Source organism: Dermacentor albipictus, chromosome 4 (assembly GCF_038994185.2).
Source record: "Dermacentor albipictus isolate Rhodes 1998 colony chromosome 4, USDA_Dalb.pri_finalv2, whole genome shotgun sequence".
Lineage (NCBI taxonomy): Eukaryota > Metazoa > Arthropoda > Arachnida > Ixodida > Ixodidae > Dermacentor > Dermacentor albipictus.
In genome coordinates, this window is record NC_091824.1 from 7,460,628 (window position 1) to 7,479,575 (window position 18,948).

The 18,948-nt window shown below is 45.5% G+C and overlaps 1 protein-coding gene across 9 annotated transcripts in view; it reads right to left on the reverse strand.

The window, feature by feature from the left end:
• The window catches only part of nab (NGFI-A-binding protein homolog), a 1,159,032-nt gene that overhangs the window by 496,550 nt on the left and 643,534 nt on the right, over positions 1–18,948 (reverse strand). For all 9 annotated transcript variants that reach the window (XM_070536817.1, XM_070536819.1, XM_070536822.1 and 6 more), the window contains one exon: positions 6,677–6,893. In XM_070536817.1, the coding sequence (XP_070392918.1) occupies positions 6,677–6,893 (217 nt within the window). The remainder of the gene's footprint in view (positions 1–6,676; positions 6,894–18,948) is intronic.

Below are 18,948 nucleotides of genomic sequence, written 5' to 3' on the forward strand. Positions count from 1 at the left end.
TGAGGGCACGTCCTGCCTCCCAGAGATGGAGAACTTGCTTGTCCCATGCTTGTCCATGCTTGGTTGCTCCCATTTCTCTATTATCTCCTTCGTCTGTGTGTGGATCTCTACCCAATCAGTCTCCTGCATGTGTCATGCGGAACTCATTTCAATCCAGGAGGCGATGCTTGCGCTGGAGCTTTGTGAATCCTTTGATCTGCAGAAATATCTGTATGACAGTGTGGTGACTCGTTAAGGTATCGTGCGTGTTAACCCAATGCGCTGACAGTCGTCCTTTAATGAAGGCCTAATCGGGCGTGGTATCTCGACGGAGTTTCCATGCCGCCTCGGGGAGCCGGTCTCGTTAAGGAGAGTTAGCTGGGTCTGTTGTATATAGTGTAGTATTTCACAACTTTTAGAGGAATTTTTTGTGTGTCCCCATGAAGTGTGTGGCGCATTGAAGTCGCCTGCTATTAGATGGTCAAGATACTTCGTTGGCCGCAGATTCGCAACCTACTTGAAAAGGTCTAATTTCTATTTTGGTGGTCTGTAAACATTCGTGATGAATAAGTGTGGATTTACCTTGCTCTTGACAATTTTAGTTGGAAGGATGCGTACAGTGAGGCTCTGCTCGCTGCTTTGGACAACATTTGCCGTTATACCTTTACGAACAAGAACAGCCATTGTTGAATTATGGCTATACGCCGTATAGCCTGCAAGATGAAGTATTTGGTTAGTTTCCTGGAGTAGGAGAATGTCTGGTCGATGATCTTGAACGGCGATGTTCCACTGCTACACAGTTCCACTGCCACACACGAGATTAGTCACCATTGTTCTACTGATGATTTTGAGGAGCGCCCGCTGTAGGGTAAGGAGTGGGTTGTGTTACGCTAGTAGATCGACGTGTTTTGGGTCGATCGCACTCTTCTTGCGCAGTAATGCGGCCATCGCAGCTTCCACTTGTGTAGAGACCATGGCCTCTGCCTGGTTTCCGAGTAGCTCGTTGAACAGGGAGCGCATATGTTGAGTATATGTCTTTAGCGCCGCTTCACCAGGTTCCTTGTGCAGCAACCTGTTCAGCTATCTTGGCCTCTAGACTGGTTTGCATTTCTTTCATTTCGACCTTTAGTCGCTGCAATTCTGCTTGAAGGTTTTGTAAGGCTGTGGTGTGGTATCTTGCCTTTTTCATCGACGGTTGCAATGATGCTGGTTCTACTTCTTGTACTAAGGGTTTGTACTAAGGGTTGTACTAAGGTGTACTATCGTATCACCTAATGGTGTGGCTTGAGGTGCGTGTGCCTCTGCTTGCATGTCCATGTGTTCGATAGGCTCTAGTGATTGTGAAGCTAGTGTTGACGTTGGATTAGGTCTGCGAGTTTGACGTAGAGTGTTCTTATAATCCTTGGTTACTTGTTGAGCTCGTGCTTGAACATTAGCTGCATAGGTCACGGGGGAGAAAGGGGAGGTGCCGGGTGACTGAGTCACCTGGTTTGCTGACTGTCTCGCTGGTTTGCGGGTTGCTCTTCTTGTTGGCCTCGGGAATGGCTGTGATCGCTGCGACCTCCGGGCCGGTTGCGTTGCCCGGACTGGCCACAGCTGCCGGATTGGCTTTGGCTCCCGGACTGCCTATGGTCCCCGAAGTGGCCGCAGCTCCTGGAATGGCTGCGGCCCCTGGATCGATTACCGCCCCTGGATCGGCTGCGGCCTCTGGATAGGCTGCGGCCTCTGGATCGGCTGCGGCTTCTGGATCGGCTGCGGCTCCTGGACTGTCGACGGCTCGTAGAGCTACATCTGTATCTCGATGTGTTGTCGGAGTGGCGGTTTAGGCCTGGGCTTCGGCTTGCGAAGTCCCACGTGTGTCCGTGCCTTTTCCTTGTGTGTGCGTCCTCTGTGTTTCGCTGGTACCCCCTTTTTTTCAAGTTCATCATGCACCAACTGGCCCAAGAGCTTGCGCTAATGCATCTCGTCTTCGACTTCTTTCCAGTTGAAATTTCTCAGCACCAGCTTCTGCTTGCGTCTGGTTCTCGTTTGCGCTCTCTCTCTTTTCTTCTCCCGAAATCAACCTTGTCTTTGCCTTGAAATGATTCGGCTCTTATTTTTCGAATGTAGTTTAATGCTGCGTCCACTCGCAGTTTGTTTCCATCTTCGAATAGGAAATGCTGTATTGTTCGAAGCTTGGCTGCCTATAAGTTAAAGTGGTTCCAAAATATTGTAGGTGCGGTGTTCCTTTTTTCCCGTACTTCTTAAAACCAACGTTCACTTTTACCTTTAATCTTCGCTTGAGCCAGTATTTCAACCATATATTGTTTTCTCCCGACGCATTTCTTCTTTTCTATCTGTTTCATCCGGTGGCAACTGCAGTTTTCTTTTTTTGTCTGCCTATGCTCTCGTGATGCTTTCCGTGTTTCATCGATCACTTCCTGTACGTCCCTGTTCCACCACCTTTTCAGTTTCGTTTTTCATTTCTAAAAAAAAACGTCTTGCTTCTCTTTCATTATTTATCTCGCTTAGAAGCTCGCTATATTTCCACTCCTTACGTTTTCCCTTGCCAAGTAATTTTTTACTCTTGTCGATATATTTGTTATCAGGCCAGCGCTCCAATTAGGAGTGGTAATTATTCGCCCCTTGCTCTCTTTCTAACTTCATATCCTATTTTCATAATGATGCGTTTATGGTAACTCCCTAAGCTGTTATACCCTTCCTTGTCAATGACCATTTCTCTAAACTTATCGCAAATTCCTTCGGTCCTCGGACAGTAACCAATGGGTCGATTGGTTATTTTCGACTTCCAACATGATCTCGTCATCGCGTTTATTCACTCTGACGAAGTTAAATTGCTCGCAGAAACCTAGCATTAACTTCCCATAGTTTCGGTATAACCATCTATGTCCTGTACGTAGGCAGTCGCGTGACTTAACATAAAAATTTCGGCATTATTCTGGAAACCCTTAATATCAGCACTTAGGCGTCACGCTTAGGCAATCTGTTGTGTTCTTGTAAACACTCCTTGCGGCCGAGATTTGCAAGATGTCATTGTTCGTTCTTTACCAAATTGGCTAACAGAGCAACAATGTGACAGTAAACCCTTAAGAGACTAATAAGTGCGAAAAATGAAAGGCACGGGGAATGTTTTTTTTTTGTTAGTCACAGCAATACCATGCCATACGGCTTTAAATAACGCATGGGAGGCTCCACGGTACAATTGCCAACGAAGACACTTTGCAGCCAAACAGCATCTGCCAACCTAACGCCGTACACCCTCTGGATAGTGTTTCCTTAAACGTGACCTGGTCACATGACGTCTCTTAAAGGGAAGAACAAATTGACACACTACGCGCAGAGAAGATAGAATCTCCTCTCAGTCATTTCGAAACACGAAATAACTGCGGATATTTTTCACGTTCAGTAGCATATTTGATCTTGACTTTCATCACTTAAACAACGTCTTTTATGTGTCGTGTGGCTGCTTGGAATTCTGTGCGTGGCTGCTATTTGATGTGAGATATTATTGCGATAGCAATTACGTGTGCACCCTAGGCGCAATTCTGCCGTTGGCGTCGCCGTCTCCGTGGAGTTCCGTACAAAGTCCAAGGGCAATAAAATGTTGCAGCTTGCCGTATGCTGTATGTGCGAGCAAACGCTTGCGAAGGTGAGCCAGCGATCGCGCCTCAATCTCGCGCACGCAAGGGAGGGAAACGGAGAGGAAGCGCGCCGTCTTCCGTTGCGCGCGAGGCTCCGAGGGGAGGGCAGGGAGAGGAGGAGGGGCATTCTACTTTGGCGGGCGTGGTGGCCGCATGCGCCCGGCCGGGCCGCTGTATCTTGAAAGCCGTCTCCGACGCGGACAGAGTTCGCCGCGCGCTGTTTTCGCGGCTTAGTTTGCGTTCATGCGAGACGCAGCACGAAGTTCAATTCGCTCGCTGCTGCTGCCACGCTTCGTCACTCTAGCGTTTTGACAGCGAGTTACCGCGGTCATCGAGTGAGTTGTGTTCATGTTTGCTTGTGCGCGCGTGACACCATGCTTGTTAATTTACTTACTATGCCTATGTTTACAATCTCATACGGTCGATAAAACTATCCTTACTTCGTATACCTGTCCACTAATTTACTATCGCAATCGATGCTTCACCATTCGGGTGAAACGGACTTTATTTCAGCAAGTGACGACAGCGTAACGGTCTTCTTTAACGGCGTCACAGGTGTTTGGCCTACGTGGTATCTGGGTTTCTATCTGGCCTTTTGGCCACAATACGGCGGGCCTTTGGCGCCTCCAAAGCGTCTTAGCGAATCGCAAAACATCTCAACATGTCTTAGCGTCTCAACGAGGCAAAACACCGGAATTAGTCGCACAGTAGTTAAATAACCGGTACGGGTGTAATTAGCGTCAATATCGTAAGAATTTAACCACGTTACATCATTATCTCCGGTATACGCTAAACGGGCTACTTCTTCAAGAATCAATAAAGGCGGGTCAAACACCAAGGAAGACAACGTCGTCCGACATGCGAGGATAGAAAAAGCGAATCGAAAATCTGGAAATCGATAAAGCAAAGAGAGGTTCCGGAAAACTGTAAGGTCATACAACATAACGGAGAAAACATTAAAATATATGAAAAGTATCATGCAAATATGCAATCATCATCTTTAATGCCCAATTTCGATACAGATAAATACATAGGCACGGCAAGGTGGGCCCCGTTTAATTGCATCGCATGTTATGTGCACAGAGTTTCGCTATTCAGCGGTCAGCCCGTCTCACTGGGGCGCAGAGTAACAACGTAACAACGCGTCACTATTAATAGTTCTGTGGCGGTGACGAAAGCGGTATCTACCTGAGGCCTCCACCCTGGGTTACGTCACGGCTGGCTTAACTCCCTTTGGAAGGAGCCCTTGGTTGCAGGCGTGGTCGCAAAACCTCACGATTCCCTGCACCCACGTGACCACCTTCTCCCTCACGATAGACGCATGTGCTGAGAAGGGAAATCTAAACTGGTTCGCACTTGAGCAGAGCAACCAGTTGGTCTTTTTGGTTGAACATAGTAGAATGCTGCTCGCGGGAACCGACGGAGACAAAGGAGGCTCACAAAGTACGCAGAAGCAGCGCTGACCTTCATCAAAAATGTTTGCTTTGCCTGTGCGCAGCTAGTTTTATAGCGGACCATCGGAAAAAGAAAAAAAGAAGAAGAATGCGCACGAAACCTGCTCATAAGGCTGTCGCGCCCTGGAACTTCAGTCTAGGGAGGTCAGCTCTTTCTGGCACAAGGCTATCGATGGACAATTGACGCAATTTTTTTCCCGCACGTGAAATTACGGCAGACTCGATGATATACCTAGTAAGGCTTTATCTGCTCCTAGAAACTATCTTGCATTTATCGAAGACACGTTTACACCCAAAGTCGCGATATTGCGCACCTAGGTGACTTTGGATTGTGTTGTTAACATTCTTGTGGTGTTCCCTAAGCCGACCGTTAATGCATTGGCCAGTTTAACAGATGTGGACTTTACCACATGAGATAGTTATCTCATACACGACACACAGGGCCACATTCTGTGAAGCGCTGTCTGTGATCAGTTTTACACTGGGCCTTCTCTCGGAAGACAGCGCAAGTTTGCTTACTCGGTGACACCAGGTTTCTAGGCGCGGAAAAAAAAAACTTTAGCATTTGCACTCCGCCGAACCTTCTTAAGGTTGTGCGAGATTCCATGAAAATATTAAAAACTGCGTTCTTTACGATGTCACGATTTTGTCATTCTTTGAACTGTGTTCTAGTGCGACCAGCTCTTTTAACTTAATCATAAGTATCTCTTCCGCGACACTAACCTACAAACATAATGCATATCCAGCTGCGCTAAGGCAGAATACCTGCCACCAAAGGTTTTCTTCCGCCTTGTGCACACAGGACTTCTTCAAGGCCTTTGTAAGGCAACAGGAAACAATGCTTCACGAGTTTAGAGTGTGCAGATCCAAGTGGAAGTAAAGGCTTGTTCACCTTTAGCTCAAACATCCAGCACACGTGTTGTATCAAACACTAAAAGCGCAGGTCTAAAACCAAATGTTATTTTCTTCAGAAACCTGATGCGTCAAAGTCAGGGGACATAAACACCAGGCACACGTTTCACTGCTACAGTGAATTCACCACTATTTTGAACGTCAAGAAGAACTAAAGAATTGTGGATGTATCTAAAAATACGAACAACGTTTAAACCATGGAACTGTATGTTACGAGTCCTATCACATTTAGCTAAACATAAGTCGCTGAGTACAGGCGCTATCGAAGAAGCAATACAGATACCCGCCTTCTCCAGGTAAGTTCCTTTCTGTCAGGTAGCATAAGTAGACGCCAAGTATACGTTAAGCAATTCTAAAAAGCGACTGGCACTGATACCTGCGTCATTTTCAATGTCAACAACGTCATGTTCGTCTATTGCCTCTTCTACGCAAGACAAAATCCGATTGCGCGGCAGAGAATACACGGTCCTTTATGTCGACTGAAAAGAGCTTAGCACTAAGGCTCAAAGGTTTGTCAAGCAACTTACAACATCGTGTGAACCATGCACCAAGAAAGGATCGTCTATCTATAATCTATTAAGGTTTACTTTCAAGAAATAGTCTGCCACTTTTGCTAGGTTCGCAGAAAGCTGTTGTAGTGTACTATTTACAAAGGTACGAATTAAAATATCGAGCGGACGAGGCACTTACTGGTTCCGTTGGCGTTCCTGGACAGGATGCGTCCCGTGCAGCCTGGCGGGGGTGGCGGCACGCCGGCTGACCCTTGGGGTGGCGGTCCAAGCGGGCCCTGTTGGCCGGCTTCGGCGGCGGCGGCGGCGGCAGCGGACGTCGTCGAGGGCGGCGGGCAGTGGTTCAGGTACTCGCGCACCTGCTGCTCAGCCATCGACATGTCGCACAGGGCGCGCACCTACGAAAGAAAGGAACGCTTAGTGTCGCCCTCTGTGCCACCGTAATAGTTTGCCCATGCTGAGCTATTCCATCTTATGTCTCGAATGTTTCACGACGCAGGTCTCCGCGCAAATACCTCTCAAGGTGAAAGTTAACAGCGTGTACTGCGACTTCAGCAAAGATTACCAATTCATGAAATATCTATGGTGGCTGGTTAAGCTCAGGCGTTTTGATAATGACTCTTAAGGTATCGCACTCCTGCAAGGCTACATCTTTTATATATCATGTTATTTTTAAGTGTAGCATTATAAGTGGAGTAAGACCGAGAATACGGTCCTTTCATCCGTGACCGAAAAATATGGACCGATCCCGGAGATATTGCAGTACCAGGCCGACCGTGGCCCGGTATTGGACGCTTTCACAATGCATCGGCAGAAGGCGCTGCCTAAGCCCATTGTGTGCGCACTTGACAGGGGCCGGCAGACGTGGCGGGATAGCGACTTATTGTCTGCGCAAACATTAATCACATCGGCGCAAAATTGTCTACGCGTCAGTCTAACACCCTCCACGGACGACTGGTACCTACGCCAAGACAAAGAGGGGTCACTCACCAAGTATACGCACGTGCTACGCACAATCAGAAGACACTAAAGTACGTGTCGTTCTTCAGCACCCATAGATCCATACTCAGTACACTGGGACTATACACGTACGAGAGGAAACACGAGGAACTACAGGACGCACACAAGAGGAAAAGATTCTACGTGTGCAGAATGTGAAATAGAAGACTACGTGATTGTATATAAATTGTTCCGATGGGGTGCGTTTATTAAAAGATGAATTGACAGAAAGAGAAGAAGAGTTGCCGCGCCGACACCGAGCCACTCCACAGAGCATCACACTTTGTGACCCTTACCAAAAGCTCAGCAGCAACTGTATGTTTTGCATCTGTTCGTGTGTCAGTGTCTGAGGGACAACTATTGCACCGAGTTTCTGTTTCCCTAAATCCTTCTGTGAGAACTGGTCGCACACATCGATATTCAATTTCAGAACTTAGCACATCGTGCGCGAAGTAACACGGCGATTATTGTGCCGTAACTGCTTCACAAGTTCTACATTTGTTGCGGAATCTGACGTTGACGCGTGTCTGACTTTGGGACTTAAGTCAGTAATACGTCTTGCTGGGTTAGTCGGTTCGTACTGCACAATTTCTTATCATCAAACGCATGAGCACCTGTGGCCAAAGGATTTATGCTTCGAAATTTTTCAGGCTAAGGAATAGTGTTCCACCGAATCTCCGTCCTACCAAAACATCAAGAGGAAGCTTTAGCTCGGGGTCAACTGCAATGCCGCCTATTCAAGCACATGTAAAACGTAGAAATGCTGTTACGAGCAACCTCTGGACCAATATGAATAAAATTTGTTGAATTTAAGAAAAACGTTAAATTGTAGCGACTATCGGAAGATAAATTTTGTTCGGCCCTGAACATTTTACAGGAATTGCCTAAAATTTGTCAATGTCAAACAAAATTAACGCACGTAGTTTACCAATCGCGAATTTTGCACCAAACACAGGAACTGCAGTTCTGTAAATTGCATATGTTAGAGCATCTAATGCGCCACAAATCTGATTTATCAATTTATATCTAACGTGAATTTTTACAATGCGTTGGACGGTTTTGCAAAAGCAAAACTCACTTATTATTGGTGTGTTTCAGAGCCATGCAGCATACATTAAGCTTGTACGCTTTGCCAGCAACATTAGATGCAGTTTACAGACTTGCAGCATACCTTTTATTGCTGAGTTTGAATTGTAAACTTGATATTTTCGCTTTCTGAAAACGTGCCCTTTTCACTATGTTTTTAGAACAAGTACCGTCATAAGTGAAAGCTTTGCTTCACGAGTTCTTACATTTAGAACACTTTACAGGACCCACGGACATTCAGTCAGGGGGACGAACAAGGGTACTATAAGGAAATGCGAGATCTATAGGGTGAAACAGGAAACTGAAAGTATTGCACAGGGATAGGCTAAAGATTACAGACCCGCCGTGGTTGCTCAGTGGCTATGGTGTTAAGCTGCTGAGCACGAGGTCGCGGGATCGAATCCCGGCCACGGCGGCCGCATTTCGGTGACGGCGAAATGCGATAACACCCGTGTACTTAGGTTTAGGTGCACGTTAAAGAACCCCAGGTGGTCGAAATTTCCGGAACACTCCACTACGGTGTGCCTCATAATCAGAAAGTGGTTTTGGCACGTAAAACCCCATAATTTTTAAAGCTTACAGAGGCTATTAGGTCTCATTACGTGAACTGAATGCGAAAGCATACTGGGGGTGTCAACAATATCGACGCCCATATCGCGTGACATCGTCAAATCATGTCATCCCTTGAACATGTGATCTTGCAACCTAACGTTCTTACAGTCCCGTCACTGTCGCAAGACGTGATCACTTGGCCCTGTGCTCGAATTTGGCCAACTCAATCTTTAGGATGAGCCACCCAAATTTTGAGCGTGAGCGAAGTGAATTAGACAATCTACATTATAGCACACTGTGGTATAAAGTTTGTAAACAGGGATAAGGTGCCTAAGAGAGGCTGGCCAACGTTTCGATAGGAGGACCTATCTTCGTCAAAGGCGGCCTCGTCATCCTCGGCATGTTAGTGTTAAAGGGTTAGTGCAGTCACGTCACGTGCGTGTGTTGTCGCTGGCGGCTGGTTTTAAAGGGAGAGACTTCAGAGGTAATGAGCGCTGTTATCCGACGTCTGTGAGCTTCGTTCCCAAGACGACGGGACAAGAGCGGAAGAGTGGGAACGCGGGGAGAAAACAAAATAAAGAAAAGCAGACAAAAAAACCAGGGCGAAACCAAGACGAAAAAGAAAGAGAGAAAAAGAAGAAAGAAAAAAATTTAAGAAAGACGGGGGCATGGGAAGGCGTTGGGGAGGCGAGAGGTTATAGAGGATTCAGGGGTGTCGTTGGCGGCATGTTTTTGCGGCATTATAAGAGCCGGTCAGGCGATCAGTGCTCGAGCAACACAAAAGGCAAAAAAAACATGAGTTGAAAGAGTGACTTGAGTAGCATAGCAGCAATACGTCGATTAATATTGAAGTAATTAAGATGGCAACGAGGAGTCTGCGGTGCAATGTATGGGGTGACTGAAAGGCAGCGACATGGTCTTTCAAGCGGCATTGCCCCAGTCGCTCAACGTACGTGTCGTTACGGCGGCATCCAGAAATGGCGATAGCCTGGGTTGAGGCGCCGAAAAAGGCATATTGACTTCGGAATGTGTTGGTGAGGATGTTTCAAAAAATATATAAAAAGAGAGGAAAAGAGAGGGGGGAACGGAAACTGGAATAACAAATAGGAGGGTGACGCGCGCAGAAGCGGGCGGGGGCAAGTGTACGTGGGAGAAAGGCGTCGTATAGTTGATATAAACGTAAAAACCTGAAAGAGTATATTAAATTGGTTAGTAGGCAGGGAAACAAAAATTTTCTCGAAACGGAAGAGTAGGTGAGGTTAAGAATTAAGGTTAGCTGGTCGCATAATGTGTTTTGTGCCTTGGTAGATGATATGAGAATTTCATATATAAGTTACCACCTGCCACGTGCTAAATTAATTCCCGTTGGGTGTAGGCAATTAAACTTGTGTATGAGGTATGATTCCGTATATTTCCATTCGCGAGGGGAACGGATATTTGTAGTATATAGAGCCTTGCTTTGTCAAATATATGACCATGTTCAATAAAGTGGCTGGCTACTGCTTTAGGTAAATTGTGTTTTGTGTACGCGCGGTGACCGTTGAGTCTTGTATGAATTTGTTGTCCAGTCTCAGCTATGTATTGATTGCTACAAGCGGTGCATTCTAGACAGTAGACTACGTTGCTTGATGCGCAGATGAAAGCTGAAATTACCTGTGTGCGTAATTCGACGCTGTACTTTTTACTGTAGTAGTACATGGAATGTGTTTGCATGTAGAGCACCTGGGGCGGCCATAGGGACTGGTTCCCAACTTCCTCTTTCTTTTTAGTTTGGCGTGCACAAGAACATCTTTAAAATTAGTGCTCCGTCTGCAGGCTACTCTGGGAGGGTCGGGAACAATCTCACTATATAGTTGCAGGTGAGAATTAGGTAGTATTTACTGATGGGTAGTATTTACTGATGATTCTCGTTTGGGAGTGCGTTTGAGAATTTAGTAGTAAGAAGAGGTGTTCTTGTTCTTGTGATCCTCAGGCTGGGCTTGTGGACCTCGGCTCGATCAAGTTTGGTTACAGCGGTGTAGGCTGTTGGAAGGTCCCTGCTTGGGTGGTTGCTGTTTTATAGGGTTTCTTTAAGGTGGTTTTATAGCTTTTCTTTAAGTCTTGGTTTTCAACGCAAATGCGACGTAGTCGTGTGGCTTGGCCTCTAAGGATGCCTTGTTTGCAATGTCTGGGATGGTGGCTGGTATATTTTAGGTACTGTTGTTTGTCAAAAGGTTTCTTATACAGCGTTGTCTTTAGCTCCCCATTGTCAATTTATATTGTTGTGTCCAGTAAGTTTATGCGCTCAGTTGAGGATTCTGATGTCAATTTTATTGTTGGGTGAAAAGAGATTAGAAATGCTACATATTTATCTAGACTGTCTTGACTATGTCCCCATATTATGAGTATGTCGTCTATGTATCCTAGGTATGTATGGGGCTTGTCAGTGAAGCCCGATAGGAAATCTGTTTCCAGAATCCCCATAAATATGTTGGCGTAGGTTGGTGCATAGGTGTACCCATGCTTGTACCATGTATCTGTAGGTAATACCTCTCCTCAAATTCGAATAGTTATTTGTTAGAACTAATTCAAGGAGAGACAAGTAGACTTCAGTAGAGTGTTGTGCATTGTGTTTAGACAGCGTTTGTTTTATCGAAGACAAACCATCAGGGATTGGAATACAGCGCCGTGACGTCTAGTGTTGCGAGAATTGTGTTGCGGGGTAGTGTGTCTTAGTATTATAGTCCTCTATAATTCTCAGCAGATGGGGCGTATATTGTACAAATGATGGAAGCGCTGTTGGCAAGTCACCAAGGTGGAAGTTAAGGAATGTGGAGATGCTCTCTGTCGGGGTGTTGTTGTTTGATACTATCCGGCGACCTGGGATAATAGTAGTGTATAGATCAGTGGATGGAATTTTATGAATTTTTGGAAGGAGGTAAAAACGCCCGACAGTTTTGTTGCTTGGTTTAAGAAATTTGGTTTCTGACGATGTTATCAATTCATCAGCCAAAAGTGATTTCAGCCTGTTGGTAATTGTCACTGTGTAGGATAAAGTCGGATCGTTATCTAGCTTGTGGTAATGTTCTGGGTTGTTTAGTTGTCTGTAAGCCTCGTGCTTAAATTTTTATATTGGCCAAATAACTATATTTCGAACCTTATCTGCTCCCTTAATAACAATCTAATTCCGGCAACTAAGATGTGAAATGATATGACTCTCCCACGCAGTAATGTTTTTAGGTCACTTAGATGTCTTGGATTGGGTTATAATTTCTTTAGTGACAGTTTTAAGGTATATGTCAAGTTCTATGGCTTGTTCTGGTTCGGGAGTCAAAGTTGATTGGGCTCTAAGTGGTGTTGTCCCGGTGTCTGGTGTGTCTGCGAAAAAGTGTCTGACACGGATTCGTCGGGAGAATTCTGAGACGTCCTTGTGAAGCTCGAATTATTTCATCGTGTTGTTCATGGGACAAAAGTTTAGGCCCTTGCTGAGTACGCCTATTTCTTTTTTACTTAATGTATTATATGGTATTATAGCACATGAAATGCAATATAGATTATAAGTATATTTTAGCATTTTACGTTGTAACAGATTGTTATGGTTTTTGTAAATTCCATAATACAATGCATTTATGTTTACCGTGTTACTCATTGCCCTGACTCGGGATATTGTATCTACACATTCATAGTCAATGTGCAATATTATTTAATAATATATGTATTTGTTTTGTGTTTCGCAGTACTAATCCATTCAGCTATATTTGGATGATATCTTTACCTCCGTACTGGATATATAACATTGATTTGATTTGATGTCACCAATGTATTTCCTATTATATACCACAGTGCTGAATGCCTACAGCAGCGGGAGCCATTTGAAGGCTTTGTAGCCTTTTTGCTCCTGCTCCCGTTTCTGTAATAGAAGCAAAAATAAATCTTCGCGTTCACCAATTTGGGAGTGGGCCAGGTTGGTCTCCCACGTAGGTCAACTCATTTTTCGAATTGGGCAATGCCAATTTTGGCGGTGGGCCACCTAAATTTCGGGGGTGGACCAAGTAAATTTTAAGAGCAGGTCAGGTTCGTTTTGAACGTGGGTCAACTCAATATTCGAATTTCGCAAAGTCAATTTGTCAGGTGTGAGCGCAGTCGGTTTTCATTGACATTGAAACGTGAAGTCATCACTGGGTCAGGCGGGTTTTCGTACCGTCGGATGTTAACGTCACACGCCGGATCTTCCGCTTAATGGGGCATATAATGCTTTCGCATTCAAAAGCAGAAACAGACATAAGAGTAAGGTACACAGTATTGTCATTGAAAAGTCATAAATGCGGGAAATATCAAATACAGAACAAAATATTTAAAAAGAAGCTGTTAATAATATAAATGTCAATTATTCTAAACGAACGAAAATGCAAAAATAGCACAACAGCAGAACACATTATGTGATAAAGAAGACGAGAATAATTAACCTCACGATGTCACTTGAAAGAATTCGCGTAGCTGATCATGGAATGGTTGGTAGTTGCAGATTGATGCGACAATGCCAGGAATATCATTCGAAGGATGGCCCATGGAAGGGCCCGTGAAATGAAGGCTTATGTTTTTTCCGCGTATGCGCTTGATGTTGTAGTGGTTATTATGTAAGCGGCATAAAATTCCTTAGGGCGCTTCGAGAAGTAAGCGAGATGGCCTGGTGCCGTTACGGTATTTATTAAGTAGGTATGAAAGAGCAATCAAACGATGAATATCTAACGATTTACAAAGTGGAGAGCCGAAGTATTGCGGAAAGCACTTCTGGCGCTCCCCTTTGCAAAATCATGCCACACCAACTAGCCCAACAGCTCTAGATTAGATTCTATGTATTCTATAGTTAGATTCTATATAGCTAACGAACTGAGACAAATATCAAGTTTAAACTGTGATACACTCGGGACGGGACTGTAGTTACGTGCAATAAAGTGAGCTACTCTATCTTGTACGGATGCTAGCAAGTTGATTAAGTAGTATCAATATGGGAACAATGTGGACGCTGCACACTCCAGCAGCGGCCGAACAATTGCTAGGCCCGTCTTCTCGCATAGGTAGAGGAATATTGCAAATTCCGACGCAAACACCCTAGTGCCCTGGAAGGTTTGGCACAACTGACGTTAATATGCGCAGCCTACGAAATATTGTCACATTGCGCGACGCAGCCGAAGGAAGAGAAAGTAAAGGTGTGCGCGAGCGCCTGGCCGCTGCCTGTTGGCCTTGCTTGACCGTCCTGTCTCTTGTTCTACGCTAACCATCTAGCATCTTGTAAATAAACACATCCCATCCGTAACAATTTTGATGGACGTGCTGAGTAGATCACACTGGACGACCGAGCTATACTACCCCTTCGACGCAGCAAACGGTGGACCAGGTCACCGTGATTCGGACCGATGTGACGTTCGCGAGGAAACCATGGAACAAAGCATTCGCCCAAGTCGAGCTCGCTACTGGACATCGCATCGAGGAGCACGCACATACTCAGACAAAGCGAATGAGGACGTCGAAGACTGGTTGAGACACTACCAGAGGGTGAGCTGCCACAACGAATGGATCCCGTATGCACAGCTTTCTAACGTTGTCGTTTTCCTTGCCGGAACTGCCTGGTATGGCTCAACAATAACGAGGGCTCGCTCACAACTTGGGACAGCTTCGTCGAATAAAATACGAAATGTTTTGGTGATTCACTTTCAAAAAACAGAAGGGTTGAGCAGACACAATCACGACGAGCGCAGTCACCAGGAGAGACGTACACTGCCTACCTTGAGGAAGTCCTGAAGTTTGCGGAATTGTGAACGCAAGTATGTCGGACGAGCACAAGGCTGGACACCTACTCCAGGGAATGGCCGAAGATATATATAATTTTTTTATCTCTAAGGACGACCTCACTGCTCCTTCAGACTTAAGGCGTCACTCTCCTGCGTTCGAGGCTCTTAAAATACGCCGCATTCTTTCCTAGTTTGGTCGGATCGACAACGTGACCAACGTAGCAAGTGTGGACGTATTAGCCTCAGACGACCTTGCGGCTTTAGTACGACGAGTCATCAGAGATGAGCTGGCTCATTTTCAAGGCCCAGGTGCCAACCACGTGTGTCACCAATGCTCCGTTGAAGAGCGGTACTGCGAGGCACCGGCAGCCCCGGCCACGACCTGCCTACAGCAACTATCCCGTTTGCGACAACGCCCATGCCCAGATTACCACAGTCCAGCCACAGCCTACGAGTTTTGAACGTCGACACGACAGACAGCCGCGACGCGCGTCTGCCGTCCACAACAGGCTCTGGAGATATGTGCCGAACTGCAATGAAAATCGCAGGCCGCCTGTTTGCTACAGCTGCGGGGCTCAGGGACACATCGCGAGGTATTGCAACCATCGCCCACAGCATGCCCCGCGAGATTGCGCATATTCACCCCGCATGCAAGGAGCTGCATCCTAGCAACGATTTGTCCTTTTCCGTTAGCTACACTCTAAAAACTAGAGAGGGTATCGCAGGAGTGAAGCGGCCGATTTACTCTTCAAAGCATTGTTTTACTCACTCAAAATGTCGAGTGGAGTGAAATGCATTGTTCACTCCATCACCAAGAGAGTGAAATGTGCTTTTCACTTTCCTCTTCAGAGAGAGAGTAGAATGCCCGTTCTACTCTTGCATCAATAGAGAACAAAACGTAGCGTAATCTTCTGCTTCAACTGTAGAACGATGGCCCCGAACATGGCGTTGTATCATTGACGCACGCTGAGCAAAGAACACACCGTTTTGCTTTTAAAAGAACAGGCAGCCACAGTTCAAAGGAACGCGCGGCGAGCGCTCTATTTTTTCCCACGAAGTTGCTCCCCCGCGCGGGCGCTCAACATCGCGGAACATAGCACTGAAGCAAAGTGATCCATCCAGCGAGCAGCAACGAAGGCCATCCAAAGGAGATCATGTGCCAGCCATCTCGCGTCGCCGCGAAAACACGACAGTTATTCGTCATTCGTTGGATATAACAACGATGATGATGATGATATGTAGTGTTTATTGGCGCAAGGGCCAAGTGTGGCAAAAGAGCGCCAAGGCAGTGTTGATAAGTTCGCAATGTAGTTATGAGTTCTATGGGGTTAATGTAAAGTGGCTGTATAGGCTGTACGAATCCTCCACGGTAAGTGAATTCTGACTTACGTACGCATTCTGTGTATATGGCATACTATCACCAGGAAGTCGTCGCGGCGCTTAGCCGACGCGATTGGCAATGGACTAAGCATCGCGCGCTGTATGTCTCGATGACAATCGAAAAAGCCAGTCGTCGCGATAACTGCATGTGATTTTATCACTTCCCGCTATCCGTAAGACCTTTGAAAATCGCAAACGCTGCCAGAAGCATGGTATGTTCAATATGAAGTGAGGCGAGAGGACGCTTAAAATGGTTTGTTACCAGTCCATGAATCCGAGCCTACGCGGAGCGTGCTTAGCGTGCGTTTTGAGTCTGAATTTATTCAATTTGGCAGTCTACTGTGTACGAAATGCTGTTCAAATAAGGAGTCACATAACAGAAGGCGTCATTTTGCTGGCGGCATGTTTCGTTATAAATAAGCCGCACGCTTCACGGTGTCTCGCCCATGGGTAATCTGCGACCACTGAAGTTACGTGCAGCGCCAATGCTAGTTAGAAACTTTGTCGCAGGCATTCAGCTCCATGATGCAAAAGGTCAGTTGGGCGCTTTATCTTGAACTTATTGGAAACTCATGAGGAATCCATGTTTTATGCGGAATAACGTATAAACCCCCTATAAGCGATCTTGTGTGCGATAGCTACAAGCGATGCGATGGAGATGGCTGTCGCGTACGCTCATCGCCGACAAGTCGTACTCCGTCCCAGCTACGATTTTGAGCGACACCTCCCCTGTGTTGCCTGTATAAGGGCTCCAAACACGCGTCAAAACTTGCGTGACGCGTGCTTTAGTAATTTAAGTTGATGTATTTCACTGTAAAATGTAGCATAAAGTATTTCCGCAGGTCTTGCAGTAGGTTCTTATCCTTGCACGTATAAAAATTCAATCGTTTGCTCGTTTCGCGCGATAATCGGTAGTATTTCAGCGATGTACATCCAGTTCCGGCTTCGCGCTATTGGCTAGTCGCTCATAGCACTTCCGGGCGACGAGCAACGATTTCTAGGTTATCGGAACCGAGCGATCTCTTCACGCGACGGCCCCTTTTGTCGCTCGAAGCCGTTGCTCGTCGCCGTCGCGCACTAAGTCGCCCTCATGGCGTTTAGCCCTAAGACTGAACTGTTTTTGCTCATGTATTGAAATGGTGTGATTATATGTCTGATGTCATGTCTCCTGTTGCGGTTTTCGAGCACGGTGCGAATCTGAAAGGGTGCTTATGTCTACGAACTCGGTGAATTGTCAAGCAGCGAGTTATGCATTGGCATCGAATATAACGGCTGCTGTGTGTAATTACAATCGCAGGGGCGCTTTGCATAGGCTCATTGTTTTGGACATGCCTGTGCATTTGCTACTATGAGTTGCCGTTTCAGAGTTATGTCATTTTAACAACTAGATCACCCTTCCGCTGGGGGTTACAAGTGTAATGCGTGCATCTTGATACTGCATCACAGATCGAAATGTGTTTATCGCTTTACTATTTTAGTAGAGTAATAAAGTATCAAACTAAAACCTTGCTTTAATTTCGTGTTACCAGTCATCTGCCGTACGCAAAACAGAGTTGGTCTAGTAAACTAATAACTGCGGTCTAACTGCAACTTTTACATGCCTTCATAAATGTAAAATGCTAGATTTCAAACTGGAGCAGTAGTCGAGCCTGTCAAAATGACCTCCATTGCCCACCTCATAAATGAAAATAAGTTCACGAGCTCCCAGAGCGAAAGCAAGGAGCAATCAAGGCCTTTAACTGTGTTCACCGTGGTGCACACCTTACGTCTTAGAAGCCAGAGGGTCACTTGGAATTGAAAATTATTTTAAAAATGTAAAATTGTGGCTTCTTGAATCTACTTGCCAACGAAGTATGCTAGTGGAGGTAGAGATGCGTTCAGTGCAAGGAACTCAGAGCATCTGAGTAGAAAATTTGTTCGTCAATTGGCGATTGTGAGCATATAGTGTCAAGCAAAAGCCCATTAGTTTCATGGCTTCTGTAGACATAATTCTTCTGGACTTAAGATAGAGGCCACAATCAGGCGACGTATTAATCTTTCTAAACACATATGTACTTGTTTTGAGACGAAGATTCTGTGAAGTGCGATAATTTTTCTTACTTTTGCGCATCTTAGCCACTTCAGTAAGAAAAAAACCTTTGGTTTCAGGTAGTTGGTTCATTGTGCAAGTATATGCATAGTCGCATGCAAAATCCACGTGCGTGGAAGGGATATGTGAAACAGGATGGTGCCATTCTCGTTTTATTTTGCTTCTTTGTCTTTTTCGTGCACTTCCCTGCCTGTACTTATGCTTATGACACCATTGATGCATCATATTCATCCCATCTGATTTTTGGTTCACATCTGAAGCCAAGCTATACTTCAGTTATATTGCAAAGTCAGCGAGTCACAATAATTGATCATGTAATTATGCAAGCTGTTCCTCAGAAGTATAGCGTTATTGCCGTATGGGAATGAAAAGGTACCATATATGACAAGAAATTTGATGTGCAAGATTTTAATGCCAATGCTCCTTGCAGTTTTATATTCATTTGCTACACACTAGATAACATTGAAAATTTTGTTTTATTTATTTGTGAGAAAGTGTAACGGAATCATTCCAACAGCATCTGTAAATTACTTTCGTGAGGAGGCCAACCAAACAGGAAATATAAAAAAATGGCTG